The sequence below is a fragment of the Somniosus microcephalus genome, chromosome 6 (genome assembly GCF_052327205.1).
Source record: "Somniosus microcephalus isolate GS21.2 chromosome 6, FLI_Smic_1.0, whole genome shotgun sequence".
NCBI classification, from domain to species: Eukaryota; Metazoa; Chordata; class Chondrichthyes; order Squaliformes; family Somniosidae; genus Somniosus; species Somniosus microcephalus.
The window spans coordinates 67,665,073-67,687,889 of NC_140992.1; the positions used below are offsets into that span (position 1 = coordinate 67,665,073).

Genomic DNA, 22,817 nt, shown 5'->3' on the forward strand with positions numbered 1-22,817 from the left:
GCAATGCTGATTACCTTACGGAACTACGCAAGCTATCAAAGCACTGCCAGTTCGGAGCAGGACTGGCAGATACCTTACGGGACAAATTTGTCTGTGGACTCCTGAGTGAAGGAACCCAGAAGAGGTTACTCTCAGAGAATGAGCTGATGCTAGATAAGGCTTTCAGCGTGGCAGTATCGTACGAAGCAGCAGCAAGGGGAGCTGTGGAAATACAACAAAAGCCACAGGAATACGGCACCCACGAAATGACACGGGGATTTGCAAAATGTTATCGCTGCGGCAGAACAAACCATGACCAGAAGGACTGCTGGTCCAAGGACAAAATATGCAGGCAATGTGGAAAGATGGGACACATTGCACGAGTTTGCAGGTCTGGGAAGAAGACCAACGACAACAAAAAGGCTACTAAGGAACCGTACAGGAAAGTACAAAAGATGACGGACAGTAGTTCCAAAGACCAGATGAGTGATAGTGAACCCGGGAACAAGAGACTAAGCTGTCTCAAACTTCACAACGTAATCGCAAAAGAGGATCACCGAACCATTTGGGTCACCCTCACGATAGCAGGGTCCCAAGTCAAAATGGAATTGGATACAGGATCAGCTGTAACCGTCATGAATCGACGAGACTACAAGCGGCTATTCTCACACATACCCTTGAGAGAGACATCCATTGTCTTGAGGAAGTATACGGGGCAAAAAGTATACCCCAGAGGAAAAATAAGGGTGCCTGTCGAATACAACGGCAAGAAAATACGGAAATTGTATCTCTGCATTCTGCAAGATGGTGGACCACCGTTATTGGGACGTGAATGGATCAGAAAGATAAGTTTAGACTGGCACTCCATTCAGGCACTGACGGTGGCTGGTAAAAAGGATGACGACGTCACTCCTGGACGATTGTCAACAATCTTAGCTGACGCCAAAGAGGTATTTCAACAAGAACTGGGCACTCTTAAAGGCATAACCGCCTCGATAAAAATAGAAGAGAATGCAATTCCCAAGTTTTTCAAAGCAAGACCGGTACCATATGCAATTCGCCCAGCCATCGAGGCAGAGCTGGAGAATCTGAAGAAGGCAGGCGTGTTATCTAAGGTAGACTGGAGCGAGTGGGCAACACCCATCGTTCCTGTCATGAAGAAAACGTTAAACAATAAGTCTGAGGAGCCAAGGAAGGGTCGCATCTGTGGGGACTTCAAGGTGACGGTGAACCCAGTCCTTCACACAGTACAATATCCTCTTCCAAGGATAGAAGATATCTTCGCCTCACTATCTGGAGGGAAGCGTTTTACAAAAATTGACCTAGCACAAGCATATTTGCAGATGGAGGTTGAAGAATCCTCTAGGAAGTATCTCACGATAAACACTCACAAAGGTCTTTACCACTATAATCGACTGGTATTCGGAGTAGCATCAACTCCGGCGATATGGCAAAGAGCGATGGAACAAGTCCTGCAAGGGATTCCGGGGACTCAGTGTTTCTTGGACGACATCCTAGTGACAGGTGAAGATGACAGTGAACACCTTGCCAACCTAGAGCAGGTGCTCACTAGACTACGTGAACATGGGCTACGAGCCAATCGCCCTAAGTGCGAGTTTTTTAAGAAACAGATATCGTATTGTGGCCACGTGATTGATGAAGAGGGGTTACATAAGTCCCCTGACAAAATTGAAGCGGTAGTTAAGGCTCCAGCGCCTGAAAATGTGTCGCAACTGAGGTCATTCCTCGGATTGGTGAATTACTACCATAAGTTTTTGCCGAATTTGTCCACAATTCTGCATCCACTGAACGCCCTACTACGAACGGGAGTAGCATGGAAATGGAGCGATGAATGTAAGCGGGCCTTTCAGAAGAGTAAGGACCTAATCACTTCAAGAGAAGTATTGGCTCACTACAACCCATCACTATCGATAAGACTGGCGTGTGATGTGTCTCCCTACGGTGTTGGGGCGGTACTGTCACATAAATTCCTTGATGGTTCAGAGAGGCCGATAGCTTTTGCGTCACGCTCGTTAACTTCAGCCGAGCGTAACTACGCCCAGATTGACAGAGAGGCCCTCAGCCTGGTGTGGGGGGTTAGGAAGTTCAATCACTACCTGCACGGTCAGAAATTTACTCTACTAACTGATCATCAACCTCTCGTCTCCATTTTCAACCCTCAGAAGGGCGTACCAATAATGACGGCACAACGGCTACAGAGGTGGTCCCTTTTCCTAGGGGCACACCAATATGACATCGAGTACAAAGGAACTAAACAGCATGGGAATGCTGATGGATTGTCGCGCCTACCGTTGCCGACGGTGGAAGAAGAACTGGCAGTGGATCCAGTGGAGTTATTCCACTCGACTATAGTCGAATGTCTCCCTGTGACGAATGCAAACATAGAAAAGGAAACACGAAATGACCCGACACTCTCCTGGGTCTATGATTTAAAGGTGAAGGGATGGCCAGCACATGGCGAACCACTGCTGCCAGCATTCTCGCCGAGAAGAGAACAGCTGTCAGTGTGCAGAGGAACCTTGATGTGTGGATCCAGAGTAGTAATTCCACCCAAATTGAAGGATAGAGTGCTCAATGAGCTTCATGAGGGTCATCTGGGAGGGGTAAAAATGAAGAACTTAGCCAGAGCGTTTGTGTGGTGGCCGGGAATCGATAGAGAAATCGAAGAGATGACCAAGAGCTGTACAGGATGCCAGAAGGTCCAAAACGCCCCACCACAAGCCCCTCTACATCCATGGGAGTGGCCCTCATCTCCATGGCAAAGGGTGCACATTGATTTTGCTGGTCCCTTTATGGAATCGATGTTTTTAATTGCGGTGGATGCACATTCAAAGTGGCCAGAGGTAATAAAAATGTCCTCAACCACCACAGAAAAAACGATCACAGTCTTACCAACCAAACTCCAGCCATGATGTTCTTCAGTCGAAGACTACGATGCCGCTTGGATTTGGTTAAGCCAAATGTCAGAAGAGATGTGGAGAACAGGCAGTTTCAGAATATGAATGAAAGGCCGACCGGGAGTTTTAAGATAGGTCAACCAGTTTTGGCCCGGGACTACCGCACAGAGAAATGGCAGCCAGGAACGATCTGTACACGGCAAGGACCTCTAATGTATACCGTGGACGTTGGAGAGAGCATTGTAAGACACCATGCTGACCAGATTCTAGAGTCACTGGAAAACGTCAACTCCACACCACGATCTGATACACCTGGCGATGAAACCGAAGTACCAATTGCATCTACCGCAGAATTGGTGATATTGGAAGCAGACGAACCAAACAACGACATTGATCCCGACGCAACCTTGCCAGAAGAACCTGATATCCCAAAGAGGCGTTATCCAGACAGAACCAGGAAGCCTCCTCAAAGACTGAACTTATAATTGCTTAACTTCAACCAATGTATCTAGCAACCGTAATTGTAATTGTAATTAGTTATTATTTAGTTGATAAATGAGTGTTATGTACTGTTTATCTAAAAGGGGAGGAATTGTTGTGTATGTACCTTTAAGGGAATAACTGGTCTCAGACTGCAGTACCGGCAGTGACCACCCCTGTATAAAAGGCCCTAGCAGGCTTCTGTAGTTTCAGTATCCAGGTTGTCTCCATTCAGTAAAGACTTGTTATAATCAACTCCTGCAGTCCGTGTTTCAATTATACACGGACATAATACTCCCAAGCACACTAAGGCAGTGCGGATGCTGGTGGCTGAGGAGGTCAACTCCTTGGGAGTCACACGGCGAACCTGGATTCAGTGCCGGAAAAGATTTCATGACCTTCAGCGCACTGGAAAAGTGAGTATGAATTTCCCATCACCCTCAATCTGACCCCTATTGCCTTTCCTCACCAGCACTCAGCTTTAGCAATCTCTTCCTCCACATCCCACTTGACACTGACATCCATGCACCCTTACCCATTCCCTCTCTCTCTATGCTCACATTCACATAACTATTCGACTATGCAGCCCTCACACTCCCTATCACTCTGATGCTATGAAAACAACTGACAACAAACAGGGAGGGCCCTTGGTTTTGCCACCTCACTCCATATTTGTCTCCTAAGTATGTATGCTATGCAATCTCTACACTCACTCCTTCATTCTCACTCAACCTCCACTTGTCTCCCTCATTGCAGGAAAAGAGAGCTCACAACAAAAGAGAGCGAGCAAGGACAGGATGAGGGACAGCCTCTATAGACCACCTGACCCCCTGGGAGGAGGCTGCACTCGAAATAGTGGGACTGGAGGATGATGCGCATGTTGGGGACAGACAGACGGCTGCAACACAGCAAGCTGGTGACAGAAAAGTTTCCCATCTCTCTCTTTGACATTGCATGAGTCGCTGATACTGATTGTGAAGCTCTAACAGATGGACTAATGAGCATATGGAAAAAGCAATGTGCATGTAGCCTTGGCATCACATCTCTGACTCTTTCCTTTACTCCCCCACAGGACCATCACAAGCATCTGTTCCCCCTAGCCAGGATGAAGAGGCTGAGCAGCTAGACTCCTCAGGGGAAGCTGCAACATCTGAGGGCGCAGCGTCACCAGAAATCTGCGCACCCAGCACCAGCGCAGACACTCACACCTCGGTGGGACCTTCGGGACATAGAGTAGTGTTGTCACCTGGTGTATCACAGCGCCCAAGTGAGCATCAGCAGATTGTGGAGACAGGGACAGCAGTGGAGAGTCCTAGTCGGAGGACGCAGGACTCAGCCAGCTCGGCTCAGCAGCATGTCAACCCTCTGCCTCTGGGTCCATCCATGAGATCAGCGGTGATGGAACTCCAGGAACAAATGCAGGAGTCTCTGGCAGGTTTTGTCTCTAGGGTCGCTGCGAGTGTGGAGCGAATGGAGGAGTCCATAGCGACCATGACCAGAGCCTTTGTGGAGTCATTGGCGCATGAACGCATCACCACGGAAAGAATGGCAACCTCCGTGGAAAGGATGGCTACCATAGAAGAGAGGATGGCTACGGCCATGGAGGAGTTTAATCGCCAGGGTATGGAAAACATGGTCATTGTTCAGAATAGAATGACATCTCTTGAGGAGCAATGGGCATCTATTGAACAGAGAAACCAGACCTTCATGGAAGTCCTCCTGAGTAGGATTGCCATTGCAGATACGAGTCCCCATGGCCCTCCTGATGTACAGCAAGGCGCTCTCCAGCCACTTGCAGGTGCTGAGAGGGACCTGACCCATGAGAGGGAGGTTGGTGGCAGCCCTCATGGAAGTGGGGGCTCCTCTCCAACCGCTCACACTTCCATGCCACTGCAGAGCCCTTGGTCAGAGCCCCACCGGAGTCCACATCCAAGTGAGATAGACGTCTCAACCCCTGCACAGCCGCAGGAGCAGCAGACTGTTGACGAGCCCTCACAGGCTCGCCACCCCAGAGGACGCCCGCCAAAGGTGTCGAGACAGGAGCAGCAGCAAAGTGAGGAAGGGGCCTCCACATCTGCTGAAGCCACAGGGGAGGCACCACGTAGGAGCACGCGTAAGAGGAAAATTCTGCACAAATGGTCACAAGGGTAGTCACTTGGGTGCAATTTTGTGTTTACTGCAAAAATGCCATCACTTCGGTAATGTACATAAAATTTCTGATGGCAAATGGTGCAGTTGTATCGTCTGTCATTTCGCTAGTGGGACTTCCACATTGAGGGCTTAGGCATACTTGCAACTGTCAGTATGGTGGTCAGAGTGCTAGGAATCCTCTGGTTCTTGGTCATTGTCAGTGCTCTGGTAAGAAGCTGCGAGGCAAAAGTGTTTGTTTGACTAAGCTAAGTAAATCTGGCCAGGATGAGTGCGTCCCTTGCATCCCGGGCAGCAGCGTTGTCACGCGCTGGAGCCTTCTGGTCTGTGCATCTTCAGGTGGGTGACTAGCAGCTTGCCGCTCCTGTTGATGCTCCTGCTGTTGGTGCTGCTGTTGCTCATGGTTCTGCTGCTGCCACGGCTGGTTTGCATCCGAATCTGATGTCCAGGAGGAAAGGAATTAAATGCTTGCTATGCTTCTGGAATATGCCTCAGTTGAAGAAGCGCTTAGTCAAGGTGGGGAGAGGGGTTTCCCAGGAGGTCACACTGGAGATGGGTGTGAGGCTCCAACCTTCCACAGGTGTGGTTAAGCCTTCTAAAAGTTGCCCCAGACCTGAGACCACTAAGTCCTGCCACCTGCAAATCATGGCTGATCAATTCTCCTCTTTAATGGTTGACCTGCAGTTGATAGTCAGCAATCCAATAGTGCTCCCGCCAGGTTTCACATTCGTGTTTCCCACCAGCCGTGTTTCATGTGGGAAAAGGGTTAAATTCGCAAGGGCCTTTCAAAATAGGATTATAGAGGCCATTTAGTGGTTGTTAAGGGCCTTAATGACCAGTCCCGCCTGTTGTATGCGGGACGGAGTCGGGACCATCAGACACGACTGAGTTAAAATTGCTCGGAGTCGGGAGCCAGGCGGGGAGGGGGGGGGGGGGTCCCGCCCGGGTCCCGCCCGCCCGCCTGCCAGTTTTTGCGATTTTATCCCCCCGCACGCCTCCAAGCCCGCCTCTACGGCTCAATGAAAATCAAGCCCCTTGAGTCTCTTCGCCGGGAGCAAGCGGAAGCCAAGCGCAAGGAGCGCGCATCAACCCAAGCACCCCACCCATCCGCCCCTTCAACCACCGTCTGCCCCACCTGTGACAGAGACTGTAGGTCCCGCATTGGACTCATCAGTCGCCTGAGAACTCATTTTTAATGTGGAAGCAAGTCATCCTCGGTTCCGAGGGACTGCCTAAGAAGAAGAAAAACATCAGAAAATGTTACATTGGCAAATGTAAGAGTCCGAGTCGTGCAAGACCCCTGCCTTGTCAGGAAATCTGAAGTGAACCACACGTGAAATCAAAAACTTGGCCTTGATCCTATTCATTATTAAATGTACTTTGCATTATAATGAAATGTTCAGCTCCCCGTCATGAAATGTTCAGCTCCTTTGAAACATGAATGTCCTACACTTACTTGCAGAGGGCAGTTATCACTTTGAATGTGATGTTCAGAATGTGCCTGATACATGCTGTCTCCTCTCCGCCAACCTTTTAATTGATATCTAATTTGTGGAATTTTCCACCAAATACAATAAATAACAAGTGTGGATATAAAATTTAGATTAAGATTTAAGAGAAAAATTAAGAACTACATTGATTAAAAACAAATGAATTTTCATTGCAGTCCATTAAGTTGACAACATCTGTTGAACTTCAAATTTACTTTATTTCAGCCTTCGAAAAAATGTTTGCAATTTTTTATTGTAGCAGTGTTTTATAGAAAGACACAGAAACTTCATGTGACAATTGTGGTGTATGTGCCTTTAAGAGCAATTATGGTGTATGTGCCTTTAAGAGCCCCAGGTGTGCGTAATGCCGGTAATTGCCACTTGGGCTATATAAGCCTGTGTATTGTGTATATCCTTTAGCAACCCCCCCCCCCAGACTTGCTTAGTAAATACCTATGAACCAACTCCTGTCTTCAGTGTCTTTATCTACACACGGACACTACAACAATAAGTACCCTTTCAGCTCATTCACAAAACCAGCTACAGCTGCACTGATCTGCAACAACACATGTTCAGCTATTGAACAAAGTTCTGTTTTCCTCTAAGTAGAAGGCAGTTTTACCTTATTAACACTGTGATCCGCCATTGCCCATTGGAGGCTGGTTTGGAAGATCAGCTACCGCTCCACCACTCCCCTCGACCCCACAACCAACTTTGTGCAGCCAGACTGCCGATCTGACAGGAAGTCATGGGTATGTCAAACATTTTGTAATTGAACATTCAGGATTGAGCCATCGTTTTTGACTTTCATCATAAACGCACTTTGTTGCAACTGACTCCATCCTTTCCCTGGCCAGTTGCTGAACCAGACCATGCAAAACTTGAGCATCCTGCTGAGGTTCAGCCACCGTATCCATCACCAAGACAACTTATTTCCACTGCCACAATATCGCTCACTTCCATCCCTATCTCAACCCCAATGCCACTGAAAACTAACATGAATATAATAAATGATGCATATTGAATTAATGTGCAAAGTGATCAACCAAGATGCATTACAAGTCTAAAGTAAATTTAATGTTGTGAAATATATGAATTAACAGTTAAGTAATCATGGGTGATCTTTGATAGTGTTTGTGCCTCTGGGTTGCCTATATATCAGTAAAAAAAAAGGATGATCAGCCATGATCTCATTAAATGGCGGAACAGGCTCGAGGGGCCGAATGGCCTACTCCTGCTCCTATCTTCTATGTTTCTATGTCAGATGTAAAAAAATAATAACTCTTCCCTTTCACTTCACCAGACAAGTGCTTTAACTAGAGGGATATATTGACTACTTTTAAGACGTCTGAATCTTAATGCATCCCAAACATTTGCATCACAATTGGATGGACTTTTTTGTTCTGCCTGCGTAATATTGTTGTTTTTAATTTCACATGTGTGAAAGAGCATGGCCTGTCAGCACGGAGATTATCTTTCATGCCATATAATAAAATGTCATTCTGACCCAGACATTTTTTTATTTAATAGTTCACAAAGGTCTTAAGGCACTAGTGAATCATGTGGTATTACTCATAGATCATCTTTTTTTTTAATCGAGTGTATAGAAGGCTCCTCACCAATGTAGTTTAAAGAAGAAATAAATTTGTGCCCTCAAGCTGCAATTATGTAAACAAATAATATCTGGGGCAGATTTTCCTGTTCTTTCATCTGAGCTATTGGATTGCCTGGGCACAGTCAATATGGGAAAATCATGCAGAGTGGACCATATATCACTAATGGAGCCCGTTCGATTGTCCATCGGTTACTTAAAATGGATGAACAATTGGACCGGCTGCCTTACTGAGGCACACTACTCCCCACCCAATTTTCTTGTATTTGCTGCACGCAGGAAAATCCAAAATGCCAAGGCACAGGAGCAGGAAAATCTGACCCAATGTGTAGGTTTAACATACTGTAATTGCATAAATAAAGGAGTGTTGCATACACAAATAAATAAATCTGTGTGTCTCACCATTATACAATAATTAGAAACAGAATAGTTGAACATGAAAAACATACAGAATATATCATTATAAATATTTACATTAACTGGAATATATATCCCCGTACCCTACTCCTCAGTATAACTTTTTCACTCTGTCTCCTTTCACACATTCTACTTTTACTTTCACAACCAGTTCACACATTGATTTAAATAAATATCTCATTTGTGATTAAATTATTGTTGTATATCAAAAAATGATTTCTTTTGCATCTTAATACATACAGAGTTGACTAATAAATAGATTAAATTGACTAAATTATTATAAACTGATTTCTTTTACACACAGTTTGAGGAATATCTGGGTATTTCATTAAAGGTTTGTATTTGAAGGTGATGCTAAGGAGCTGCACTCTCATTCTGCAGGGAGCATGCTCCAGGAGCGTGCTGTGTGCCCTGTCCCCTCTACTCTCCCCTACCTGCAGGCTCCAGGTGCAGCCATTCCTCAGGATGCTAGAATTACATTGAATTTTACAGCACAGAAGTAGGCCATTTGGCCTAACAGGTCTATGCTGGTGTATCTGCCCCACATGAGCTGTTATAGTTCAGATATCAGGAGATGGCAGCATGCTTTTTCTAAGTGCCTGCACACGTAATAATCTGTTTAAAAACTCAGTCTTGTGATTATTGTCTGATTATTTCAGATCTTATTCTGTAGACAGCTGCTGTGATTGGCAAAAATTACTACTTAGGTTTTATGTTTTAGTTTACTGGCTAGCCAATCAAAGTACTGTTTTTCTTTATGTACCCTACATATATAGCAATATGCACATTCCTGGTGTAGCTTTGTTTAACTACGTGTTCAACATCTTGCAGCGATATCATAACACTCAACACAGAACCTAGGGAGAAGAAGAAGTAAACTAAAACAGATAGAGTGCATTATGAATAATTGTTTAATTCTATAAATATTTTGAATTGCTGTAAGCATTTTACTTTTAAGGGATAACTTTCCGACATTACACTCTTGCCAGGGACCATTCCCGCCAGGAGTATATATTGGAAATCTGGGCACATGCTGCATACTGTCCCATCCTATGCCATCCACTTTGTTTGGGGGGGTTGGAGGCTCTACCCCGAAACGATCCTCAGAAATGTGGGGATGGCTTAAGACACAGTGGCCTAGATTTTCAGTTGCTTGCGCCAGCAGTTAGCGCCTTAAGAGAAGTGATTTTCGGGCGCTATGCGTGTAGCGCCCGGGCGCAGCGCAGTTTGCGCCCCGCCCCAAATTAAGTTGCCCGTTAGCGCCGGCGCAAAGTTTAGCGGCCGCCCAGATGCGCACGCAGAAAATGACGTCACATCCTCGTGCAACGCCCTTTGGCCGCCCTGAATCCAAACTTCAGTCGGACCGCCCCATTGTGCGGCTGGCGTCCAGAGCGTTTGTAAAATGGAACGCAACACACCCCGGGGAGCGCAAATTAAAGGGCACTCCTCCTGCACTATAAACGGCAGTCTGCATGTGTTGTGTGGAAGTTTCCAGTGTGTTGTTGTGAACGGTGTATTTATGTTTCCGGCCACCACCACCACCACCACCACCACCCTCCTCCTCCTCCTCCTCCTCCTCCTCCTCCTCCTCCTCATCATCATCATCATCATCATCATCATCATCCTCTTTTCCCCCCCAGACTGTGCCTTTGAAAAAAACACATGCACCCTTCCCCTTTAAGAGCTCACTGGCACCAGAGTGTCTGCCGTGCGCTGCGCCCGAGCTCGGGTGTTGCGCTCTGTTAGCGCCTAAAGATAGTAGTGGAACGCCTCTTTTAGCGCTCCACCAACCTCTTAGGGCGAAGCCACTGAATTTCCGGCAACGGGGCGCTACTTTGGGGCGGGCGCTAAGGTTAGCGCCCCAAAACTGTCTATACTGAAAATCTAGCCCAGTGTATCTGAGTCCCAGCATAATTCATGGTCCTTCTGCTGCACTCCCGCCCACAAATCTTCAGTGGCTTAGTTTTTACATTTCAGTCCCTGAAAGTGAAAACAGGAAACCAAAAGCACCCCTGAGTATGCAGCAATTCCTGTGGCTAGCCGGCTATTTGCTGATGCAGTGCTGGCAGTTATTGAGCACTCCAGCTCTATCTTTGTGAGGGGAGGAGGAAGCAGGCGTTCTGTCTCAGGTTTTAGCTCAGGTTGAATGATGAGCCCACTTGATTTGATCATTGCTTGAAGCAGAAAGATGTGCTGCAGAGTTTGAAGCAGCTGCGGCCTGGATGTTGTTAACACTCAAATCAGGAACATAAGAATAGTTCAAGCCTTACCATAATTGCAGTGGTTATGGGAATTGTAGTCTTGTTCAGGGTTGTGCATCGGACTGCATCATAGGTCAGGCCTGGTGTTTGTTATATGATGACATTTTAATTTGGAGGTATATAATAGGTTGCGTGAGGAACTAGCACACCAGCTGTATTTTGGAGATTTTTGTTACCAGAATTGTAATTGCATAGAATTTGTTTTGGTAGAATGTGATTGAGTAAAATATTTTTAGTGTACTGTGACCAGGGCCAAGGGGTAATTGAGTTTTGGAGAAATGTTTTGCATGATATGATTAGTGAATAGAAAATAACCATTTAGAAAGGCGAAAAACATAGTGACTTAAAACACTTACTCAGTGAGGAAGAAAATTGACTGACGGCTCTACAATTACAAGGTAGACAACAGACTTTATATACATGACGGAGCCAAGACATTTTATTATAAAGATGCAAAAAATCGCTAGCTGAAACGCATCACATTAAGAGCTAACCTTGTTAATGAGTCTTGCTACAGTGCATAGTGTGAAGACCTTTCTTCTGGGTGTTTTAACCCCTGCTATTCTATTGAATTACATTCTGAGTGGTGGGCTATTGAAAATCTGTAGCTATTTGGAACCAATATGCTAACTAACAAAACTGCCTGTAAGCAGTTCAGCAACAGGTGTGTCACCTTGGAGTATCTAAGTAAAATTTTTATTCTAAAATCATTTAACACACACTAACAAACCTAATAGCTTAATACTTTCATTCATTTAAAACAAATGTAGTTATAGCCATAATAATGCTTTGTTAAAAAAATTGCTAAAGACTGCTCGTGTAACAGTAATAAAAATAAAATTCAAGAATGAAAAGAGGGTACGTGCTGATTTGAATTAACTTCTCCCTGTTGAGTAAATGTTACATTGTTAGCACAAAAAATGCAGTGACTAGTATTTGTAAGGGGAAGTTTACATTGGCATGATGCTAAGCAGTAAGCATTGCACGTTGCTTTTTCTCCAGATAGATGTGGAGCTATCCAAGCAGCATGCTCATCACTCCACAGAGCTTAAGGAATTAGTGCTACGGATGAAGGAAGAAGCCAAGTTTGAAATGGATATTGAGAGACAAAAACAGCAAGAACTAATAAGTAAATACAAAGAAGATCACAAGACACTACAGGAAAAGGTTTCTGATAGATCTTGATCAAAATGGCTTCTAAAATTCAATGATCTCACAACTGTGCGCATTTGTATATGTAAATAACAGATCAATGAATATAAGCAGCCTAAGTATACAATATATGCAAAAAAAAATACAGTCCATAATGGTCCTAGTCTTATTATTCATATGGGTTGTTTTGAAAATAAAATTTCAGCAAATGTTTTATTTTCCCTCCAATTTTCTTTGTCATTAGGGTTTATTTCTGGACAAAGTAATTTTGGAACTATCTTTGTATGAAATCTATAGACCACCCCGATTGTCATAATAGTCTTGATCCATAAAAATCATGGAGTCACTACCTCTGGTTTGCAAATATAAAATCATAATTAATAACCTGAGCCAAACCCTGCTGCCATATGTTATGAAATAGATTTGTGGACAAATGCCTAGTAAGTCTCATAAAGTTGTTTATCTTCCAGAACTTGTGAAGTGTGTACAATCTCATAAGAGAGTTTACATTGGTTATTAGAATTATGCTGTACATATTGATATCTCCATAAATTATTTTTCATATTTCATGGAGATGACACCATCACACTACATTTTTATCGGTTTGCTTTCTATGAACATCACAACATTTATTTAAAAGAAAACAAAATTCAGAGAATGAACAATGACATCTGAAACATTTATCACAGAACAATAGCCCAGTGATATTTTTGGAATCATTTGCAGTGGAACATTGTGAGCCATTTAACGCATCTAGTGCAATAATGGAAATAAGATACATTCTGAAGAGCTTTGGACTATGAATCAGATGTAAAGATGTTAAGGTTTTTAAAGTGTAATCTAGCAATTACATCAGATTGACTCTGGATTCTTGAGAAACTGAGGGCTGGATTTTCCCAGCTGAGGCGGGTTCGTGGCGGAAGTGCTGGTTGGCGGGTTCCGGGCCCACTCCCTGCTGCAGCCGCTCTGTCAAAAGGATTTTCCATTAATAGGGCTTGTTAAGCCCACCCTGCATGGTTCACAGCCAATTAAAAGGAAGTGGGTCTGATCGCGTCATCAGCCGGTTTCCTTAAAGGGACCATGGCCACATTCATTTTGACAGTTGTGCTGTCAGTGTTCTACAGCATTGAGGTGCTGCAAGCACTGACAAGCACTGCACAAAGGTGCACAGCTGCACCCAGGCTCTCCAATGACTCCCTCCATATGCTTATGGAGGGAGTTACAGCACGCAGGGAGATTTTCTTCCCTTCCCAAGGGCGGAAGGGACCTCCCCAGGACACCAACGCAGCCTGGTTGCACATTGCACAGGAGGGCACAAGCAGGGATGTGGTCAGGAGGACCTGGCTGCAGTGGCACAAACCTTTCAATGATCTAAGTAGATCACAAAACATTACTGCAAAGCCACACTCAACCTCATCCTGCTGTCCCACTCATCACATCCCCATCACTCTGCTTCCCTCCCCTACTCCTGCACATCCTTACTCACACCAACTTAGCTTGCACCTCCACCCATCCCTCTCTATCTACATTATCACTTCCCCATCTCACCCTCATTCAAGTCCAACCATACCAACTAACAACACACAAGGATAGGCGCTTGGGTGTCTTATGCAATGTTCATGTAAATTTTCTGTTAATGTGTTGTCAAACATTGAAATCTTTATTTTCAACACTTTGCTGTATTGTACAGTTCTGTGCTCACCTTTGGAAGTGTCTTAGTGATTCCAATGAATGTTGAGACATAACGGTATCCCCCGTAATGGTGATGAGTGTGAAAGGAATGGCTTGGTCTTTGTAGGAATGCTTTATGGTGCTGGTGTGGGGTTATGTTAACCTGGCACATCATGTGGCAGCCAGGGTGTACAGCATCAAGTGAAGTAAATCTGGCCATGGTGATGCCATTGCTGGCCTCCCGGGCAGCAATGTGGTTGGGTGCTGATGCCCTGTGTCCTGTGCAGCATCAGGTGATTGCGGAGAAGGTTGGTGATGTTGGTATGCCTGGTTGGTATGCCTGGTGATGTTGGTGTTGGGGCTGATCGTGGAGGGATTCAGAGGACTGAGGTGAGATTTTTTCAAGGGCACTGATGTTGCTGGAATAGATGGCAGCTGAAGTTGAGATGACAGAAGCAATCTGTCAATGGTGAGAGAGCTTGCTCCAAGGAAGTGACAGTAGTTAGAGAGTTTACTTCAAATACTTGCAAACTGCATACAGCTCAAAAGTGTCTTCCAAGTCCTGAAGGCTCAAGCTTCTGACATTGGAAAGTGGCCAGCTTTGAAATGGTAGCTTTCATACCACTTTTGCAGTTGTCACCTATTCACAGCAATGGGGAAACATAGAGAACCCGAACTACTTACCTGACATGATCTCCAAACAATGGGAACCCTGTTCAAAATGTGGGAGAATAGAAAAAGGCTGGCAAAATAATAGTTAACAAGCACTCAACAAGCAGTTATCTATCTTTAATGCCTCATCCGCCACTTGGTGTCGGGTCTGTTCTGAAATCGCAGACCCGACACTTTGGAAACTTACATAGAGGCACGTTCACAGCGGGTTTAAGATGGAGAATGAAGTAGTTGACTCAGAGACTAGGGTCCTAAATTTAAATAAAGGAAACTACGATGGTCAGAGGCGCGAGTTGGGTAGGATTGATTGGGGAATGTCACTCAAAGGGTTGACGGTGGATAGGCAATAGCAAACATTCAAAGACCGCATGGATGAACTACAGAATTTGTTCATCCCAGTTTGGCATAAAAATAAAACAAAAAAGGTGACTCAACCATGGCTAACAAGGGAACTTAGGGACAGCATAAGATCCAAGGAGAGGACATATAAATTGGCCAGAAAAAGCAGTAAACCTGAGGATTGGGAGCAGTTTAGGATTCAACAAAGGAGGACAAAGGGATTAATTAAGAAAGGGAAAATAGAATATGAGAGTAAGCTTTCAGGGAACATAAAAACTGACTGTAAAAGCTTTTATAGATATGTGAAGAGAAAAAGATTGGTGAAGTCAAGCATAGGTCCTTTGCAGTCAGAATCAGGGGAATTTATAATGGGGAACAAAGAAATGGCAGACCAATTAAATACATATTTTGCTTCTGTCTTCACAAAGGAGGACACAAATAACCTCCCAGAGATGTCGGGGAACATAGGGCCTGATGAAAGGGAGGAACTGAAAGAAATCAGTATTTGTAGGGAAATGGTGTTAGGGAAATTGATGGGATTGAAGGCCGATAAATCCCCAGGGCCTGATAATCTACATCCTAGGGTACTTGAGGAAGTGGCCCTAGAAATAGTAGATGCATTTCTGAGCATCTTCCAACATTCGATGGAATCTGGAACAGTACCCATGGATTGGAGGGTAGCTAATGTTACCCCACTATTCAAAAAAGGTGGTAGAGAGAAAATGGGGAATTACAGACCGGTAAGCCTGACATCGGTAGTGGGGAAAATGCTAGAGTCCATTATAAAAGATGTAATAGCAGAGCACTTGGAAAACAGTGACAGGATCAGACAAAGTCAACATGGATTTACAAAAGGTAAATCGTGCTTGACTAATCTACTGGAATTTTTTGAGGATGTAACTGGTAAAATAGATAAGGGAGAACCAGTGGATGTGGTGTATTTGGACTTTCAGAAGGCTTTCGATAAGGTCCCGCATAAGAGATTAGCATGTAAAGTTAAGGCACATGGGATTAGGGCAAGGTATTGACTTGGATAGAGAACTGGTTGGCAGACAGAAAGCAAAGAGTTGGAATAAACGGTTCTTTTTCCAAGTGGCAGGCAGTGACTAGTGGGGTATCGCAGGGATCGCTCCTTGGACCCCAGCTATTCACAATATAAATGATCTAGACAAGGGAACTAGATGTAATATCTCCAAATTTGCAGACGACACAAAACTGGGTGGGCGTGTGTGCTGTGAGGAGGATGCCGAGAAACTACAGTAGGATTTGGACAGGTTGGGTGATTGGGCAGAAGCATGGCAGATGCAATATAACGTGGATAAATGTGAGGTTATCCACTTTGGTGGCAAAAACAGGAAGGCAGATTATTATCTGAATGGCAATAGATTGGGAGAAGGGGAAGTGCAACGAGACCTGGGTGTCCTTGTGCACCAGTCGCTGAAGGTAAGCATGCAGGTGCAGCAGGTGGTTAAGAAGGCAAATGGTATGTTGGCCTTCGTAGCGAGAGGGTTTGAGTACAGGAACAAGGATGTCCTGCTGCAGTTGTACAGGGCCTTGGTGAGACCACATCTTGTGTATTGTGTGCAGTTTTGGTCGCCTTATCTGAGGAAGGATGTGCTTGCCATGGAAGGAGTTCAGCGAAGATTCACCAGGCTGATACCTGGGATGGCAGGAATGACGTATGAGGAGAGATTGGGTCGATTGGGCTTGTACTCGCTGGAGTTTAGAAGAATGAGAGGGGATGTCATTGAAACTTATAAAATTCTGACAGGACTGGACAGACTAGATGCAGGAAGGATATTCCCGATGGCCGGGGAGTCCAGAACCAGGGGTCACAGTCTAAGGATAAGGGGTAGGCCATTTAGGACTGAAATTAGGAGGAATTTCTTCACCCAGAGAGTGGTGAACCTGTGGAATTCTCTACCACAGAAGGCAGTAGAGGCCAATACATTAAATATATTCAAGAAGGAGTTGGATACATTAAATATATTCAAGAAGGAGTTGGATATATTTCTCAAGTCTAAAGGGATCAAGGGGTATGGGGAGAAAGCAGGGACCGGATACTGAATTTGGATGATCAGCCATGATCGCATTGAATGGCGGAGCAGGCTCGAGGGGCTGAATTGCCTACTCCTGCTCCTATCTTCTATGTTTCTATGTTCCCAACCCGCTGTCAAACATTTTGAATTTAACAGCTGACCCGCCATCAAACCCGCACTCTGAGTGCCGGCAAAATCGCGGCCTGAATGTTTCAATGGGTAGGTAAGTCTAAGGGAGAGTTTTTTTGTTCAAAGTATTTTCCTGTTTTATTAAAAAAATAATGTACTCTTTGGAATTTTCTTTGACATTTTACTGCCCGATGGAAACCTGTGACGTGGGTCTTCCACCTTGATAGGCTTCTCCAGTGGCATCAACAATATGGAGCTCCATAGGAAACAGTGAAGGCCACAAATTTGGAATAGCCAGGGAGCACCCCACACCTTAGGATCCTGAAAACTATGCTGAAGGCTGGAGATACAGAGTTCCCAACCTGTAGCATGGCTTCCTCTAGTCTCTGATGATACAGTGGGAGGTTGAATCTTTATTTCCCAATGTTCTATGGAGACCCGTGCACAGATTGTTGGATCAGATCTTCAGATTTGGAATTAGTCTCATAAATACCATAATCTTTGATTGCAAAGTCAAACCCTTAGAAAATCTAGCCTTCACTACTAGTAAATACAATTCTCTGTGTGGCGCAATATTTAAACAGTGGGTGCAGCCAACTGCATATAAAAGGAAAAAAAAGAAAGACTGCGTTTATAGAGTGCCTTTGATGACCTCAGAACATCCCAAAATGTTTTACAACCAATGAAGTACTTTTGAAATGTAGCCACTTGTAATGTAGGAAACGCACAATAACGTTGCAGATGTGTTACATCCAATCAACCCATGAATTGATTAAATGTCATATCACATCAGAGCACATGAGGTATTTTATTCATACAGTGGATAACAGTAGTTAAAATGGCTGAAGGCCAAAGCCAATGTATAAAGTGCAACACAAGTGCATCATTACAAGTTGTTGTGACAAAATATGGATAATGCCATTATGTACTAAATATCAAACAACTTAATATTTTCATGCATTCAGACTTTGACATATTTTGGATGTTAGGAACATAAGAAAGCATGGAATATGTAAAGGCCTTTAGCCCCATCAAGCTCATTCCCTTACAGTTCATGTACAATTTGTCTTATTGTGGACTCTATCCAACCCACTCTCTTAGCATAACTGCCATTTCCTGGTTTTCCGTAATGCTTCAGGAAGGAAGGAAAGAAGGACTTCCATTTATGTCCACCTTTTATGTAGAGCTTTCATGTCTTCAGGACTTCCCAAAGCACTTTACAGCCTGTGAATTATTTTTTGAAGTGTAGGCCCTGTTGCTCTGGAGGGAAACATGGCAGCCAATTTGCAAACAGCAAGATCTTCCTAACAGCAGTAAGATAAATGACTAGCTAATCTGTTTTGGTGGTGTTGATTAAGGCATAAACGTTGGCCAGGACACTGGGAGAAATCCCCTTCTTTGCTTCGAATAGTGTCATGGGATCTTTTGGTCTCAATTTTAATGGAGGAGACGGGATGGAGTCGGGTTGCTTGGTGGGCGGGTTTCGGACCCGCTGCCAGTTTCAGGTGCTCCCAGTGTCCCATTTTGACTTAATTGGTCCAATTAGCCCTGTCGTGCGCGCTGCCTGCTGCAGTGAGTTGGAGCAGGTCTGTTGGTCTGCACTAATGAGGTCTTTGCTGCACTTGTTTTTAAGGGCTCCATGTAGTCTCAGCCTCTCATCTCATTGCTGCTGCTGCTGGAAAGGGCCAGAATCACCATGAGTGCTGCCATAGGCAAGAAGGCTGCTCCTAGATTCAATGACGACTCCCTGCAAGCTCCTGTAGAGGGAGTAAGAGGGCGCAGGGACATTCTGTTCCCTGCCAATGGTCGCAGGAAGCCTCCTCAACAGACGACGACAGCCTGGCTAGAGATAGCTGAGGCGGTCAGCGCAAGGTCATTGTGTGGACGCACCTAGCTCCAGTGCTGCAAACGCTTCAATTATCTTGTCCAAACATCAAAAGTGAGTATCACATCACACTGACCTTCACTCTGCTTCCCTTCTCTTCTCATCACCAGCACTCTGCGTTGTCAGCCTCCTCTTCCACCTTACGCTTACTTCCCTTGCACCCTTACCTTTCTATCTCTCTCTCTGTACGGAATCACTTCACCATCCTGCTATGCAGGCCTCACACTCGCGCTCACTGTTATGCAATGACAACAACCAACAACGCACAGGGAGGCCCTTTCCTCTTGCCACCTCACTCCATCCTGGCCTCCCTCTAAGATTCTACCTTATGGATTCTTCACACTCACTCCATCACTCTCGCTGAAACTCCACTGTGTCCCTCCTTGCATGAAAATATAGCCAACAATAAGAGGGAGAGAGCCAAGACAGGAGGAGGCACACCATCACTCGCCACATTAACTGACACTGAGGAGGCTGCTCGCGACATCATGGGAGGTGGCGAGGAGCTGGAAGTGGGGGACGGAGAGACGGGCGCACTAAAGAAAGCTGATGACAGAATGCATTTTCATCCCTTGCTTTTACAATTACTGATTGACTGCAATGGCATATGTTGCTCATAGAGATTGACTTCTGATCATCTGCACAATATGATGTGTCTACTACCTCCAAATCTGATGTCTAACTCATGCCTTTACTCTCCCACAGGACCATCGAGAGCCCCCCTCCCCACTGTCCAGGAGGAAGAGCCAGACGAATCCTCAGAGGAACCTGGAGCCTCTGAGGGAGCAGCATCAACAGGACTCAGCGCACCAGCACCAGCGCAAATACGCACACCTTGGTGGGTCCTTCGCGACATAGAGTAGTGGTGTCACCTGGTGTATCACAGCTCACAAGTGAGCATCAGTAGATGCTGGAGACAGCAACAACAGTAGAGAGTCCTCGTCGGAGGCCGCCGGACGCTCCTAGCTCTGCTCAGCTGCATGTAGATGCTGTGCCTCTGGGGCCATCCAGAAAGAGAGCGGTGCTGGAACTCCAGGAACAAGTGCAGGGTAGCTGCGAGTGTGGAGAGAATGGAGGAGTCCAACTCTAACATTAGCACTGCCTTTGTGGAGGCAATGGCGCATGGATGTGCCGCCATGGAGAGGGTGGCAACCTCCTTGGAGGACATAACTTGCCACTGTAGTGTATGTACCTTTAAGGGGAGAACTACTTTTTACAGCTCCTGTATACTGTAGTACCGGCAGTGACCACACCTGTATATAACCCTGAGTAGGGATCTGTACAGTTAGTTTTTAGAGTAACCCTCATCCAGTATTGAAGGACAAACAACATCAAGATACACGGATTTAACATTGGCGACGAGAAAATTCGAACCTACCTGCAACTCTGCAGAAGGAAATTCCATCATTGCTGTGAATTCTGTTGTAAACGGCTCTTTGACAAGGAGATAGTGAAGAAAATACTGCTATTTCTTCAGAGAGTCCAGAAGCACGGGCGTCGACCATCCAATGGAGACTCCAGCGAAACGGGCTGGCAACAGGTACGGCGCAGACCCTTCCCGCACAGCAGCGGCTAGAGCCGACCGACGGCACAGAAAAAGGCCGAGCAGCGTCGACGCTGAGAAGAGAGAGGGTAGAGCGCACAGGGCGCAGCCGGTGTTCAGGACCGAGCGGCGTCGACGGGGAAAGAGAGAGGGTAGAGCGCACAGGGTGCAGCCGCTGTTCAGGAGCGAGCGGCGTCAACGAGAGAGAGAGGCGCGCAGGAAAACGCGCAGAGCGCAGCCGGTGTTCAGGGGGCGAGCAGCGTCAACGGGGAAGAAAGGAAAGTGCGGGAGATGCCATTTTGAGCCGCAGCGGAGAAGAAGGGAGAGCGCGGGAGATGCCATTTTGAGTCAGTCTAACCACACCCAGGGATGCCGAAGAGTGGCAGTGACACAGCGTTTGACAATGAAGTCGAAGATTGGACGACATATGTTGAACGCATAGAAGTGTACTGCAAGGCGAATGAAGTGCCAGATGATAGGAAAGCGCTGGTATTGTTGAATTCAATGGGTGCAAAAACGTATGGCTTACTGCGAAACCTAGTAACCCCAGAGAAGCCAGTGGAAAAGGATTTTGAAAACATAGTGTCAATCCTGCAGGACCACTTAGACCCCACACCGCTGCTGATAGCGGAAAGATTTAAGTTTCACACAAGGAACCAGCATAAAGATGAAAGTAATGCTGAGTTTTTAACGGAACTGTGCAAGCTATCGAAACACTGCCAGTTTGGAACGGGACTAGCAGATACTTTAAGGGACAAGTTTGTGTGTGGGCTTCAAAGTGTAGGAACCCAGAAACGGCTTCTATCAGAAAAGGATCTTACGCTGGACAAGGCTTTCAGCATGGCAGTATCGCACGAAGCAGCAGCACGGGGCGCGGCAGAGATACAACGGAGACCGCAAGAATATGGCACAAATGAAATGTCATACGGAACAGTGAAGTGCTATCGCTGCAGCAGAACAACACACGACCATAAGGATTGCTGGTTCAAGGACCAAGTGTGCAGACAGTGTGGAAAAGTAGGACACATAGCAAGAGTCTGCAGGTCGAAAAAGAAAACCAGCTGCAAGAAATCCCCACAGGAGAAGTACAAGAAGGTACACAAGGTGACGGAGAGTAGTGCAGACAAACAGAAAAGTGATACAGACTCTGGAAGCAAGGAGCTGGGTTGTCTGAAACTACATAGTGTGATCAAAACGGAGGATCACCAAACTATCTGGGTCATGCTCAAGATAGCCGGAGTCCAAGTGAAAATGGAATTGGACACAGGATCAGCCCTAACAGTCAAAAACCGAAGGGACTACAAGCGGCTATTCTCACATATACCCTTGAAAGATACAGAGATTGTCTTGAAGACATACACGGGGCAAAAAGTCTACCCCAAAGGAAAAATAAGGGTGAACGTTATATATAACGGCAAGGAAACACCAAAAATGGACCTATATGTATTGCCAGATGGAGGACCACCACTACTAGGACGTGAATGGATCCGGAAGATACAGCTACATTGGCATTCCATACAAGCACTGACTGTAGATGCCAAAAAGGATGATGACGTCACACCTGGACGACTGTCAAAAATGCTAACTGACGCACAAGAAGTGTTCCAGGAGGGACTCGGAACACTAAAAGGCATAACAGCGATGATCAAAATGGAAGAAAATGCAAGCCCAAAGTTTTTTAAGGCCAGACCGGTACCTTATGCGATCTGCCCAGCCGTCGAAGCAGAGCTGGAAGGTTTGGAATGTTCAGGAGTACTGTCCAAAGTGGACTGGAGCGAGTGGGCTACACCCATCGTTCCTGTAATGAAGAGGTCGTTGAGTAATATGCCTGGGGAACCAAAGAAGGTCCGCATCTGTGGGGACTTCAAGGTGACAGTGAACCCAGTCCTTCACACTGTACAATATCCGCTTCCGCGGATTGAAGATATTTTCGCCTCGCTATCTGGAGGGAAACGCTTCACTAAGATTGATCTGGCCCAGGCGTACCTGCAAATGGAGGTAGAAGAAGCCTCGAAACAGTACCTCACGATCAACACTCATAACGGTCTCTACCAATACAACCGGCTGGTGTTTGGGGTAGCA

General features: G+C 45.7%; 1 protein-coding gene across 2 annotated transcripts in view; it reads left to right on the top strand.

The window, feature by feature from the left end:
* lekr1 (Leucine-, glutamate- and lysine-rich protein 1) overlaps positions 1 to 22,817 on the top strand; it is a 310,901-nt gene that overhangs the window by 275,661 nt on the left and 12,423 nt on the right. For both annotated transcript variants that reach the window (XM_085990355.1, XM_085990356.1), the window contains exon 11: positions 12,308 to 12,472. In XM_085990355.1, the coding sequence (XP_085846481.1) occupies positions 12,308 to 12,472 (165 nt within the window). The remainder of the gene's footprint in view (positions 1 to 12,307; positions 12,473 to 22,817) is intronic.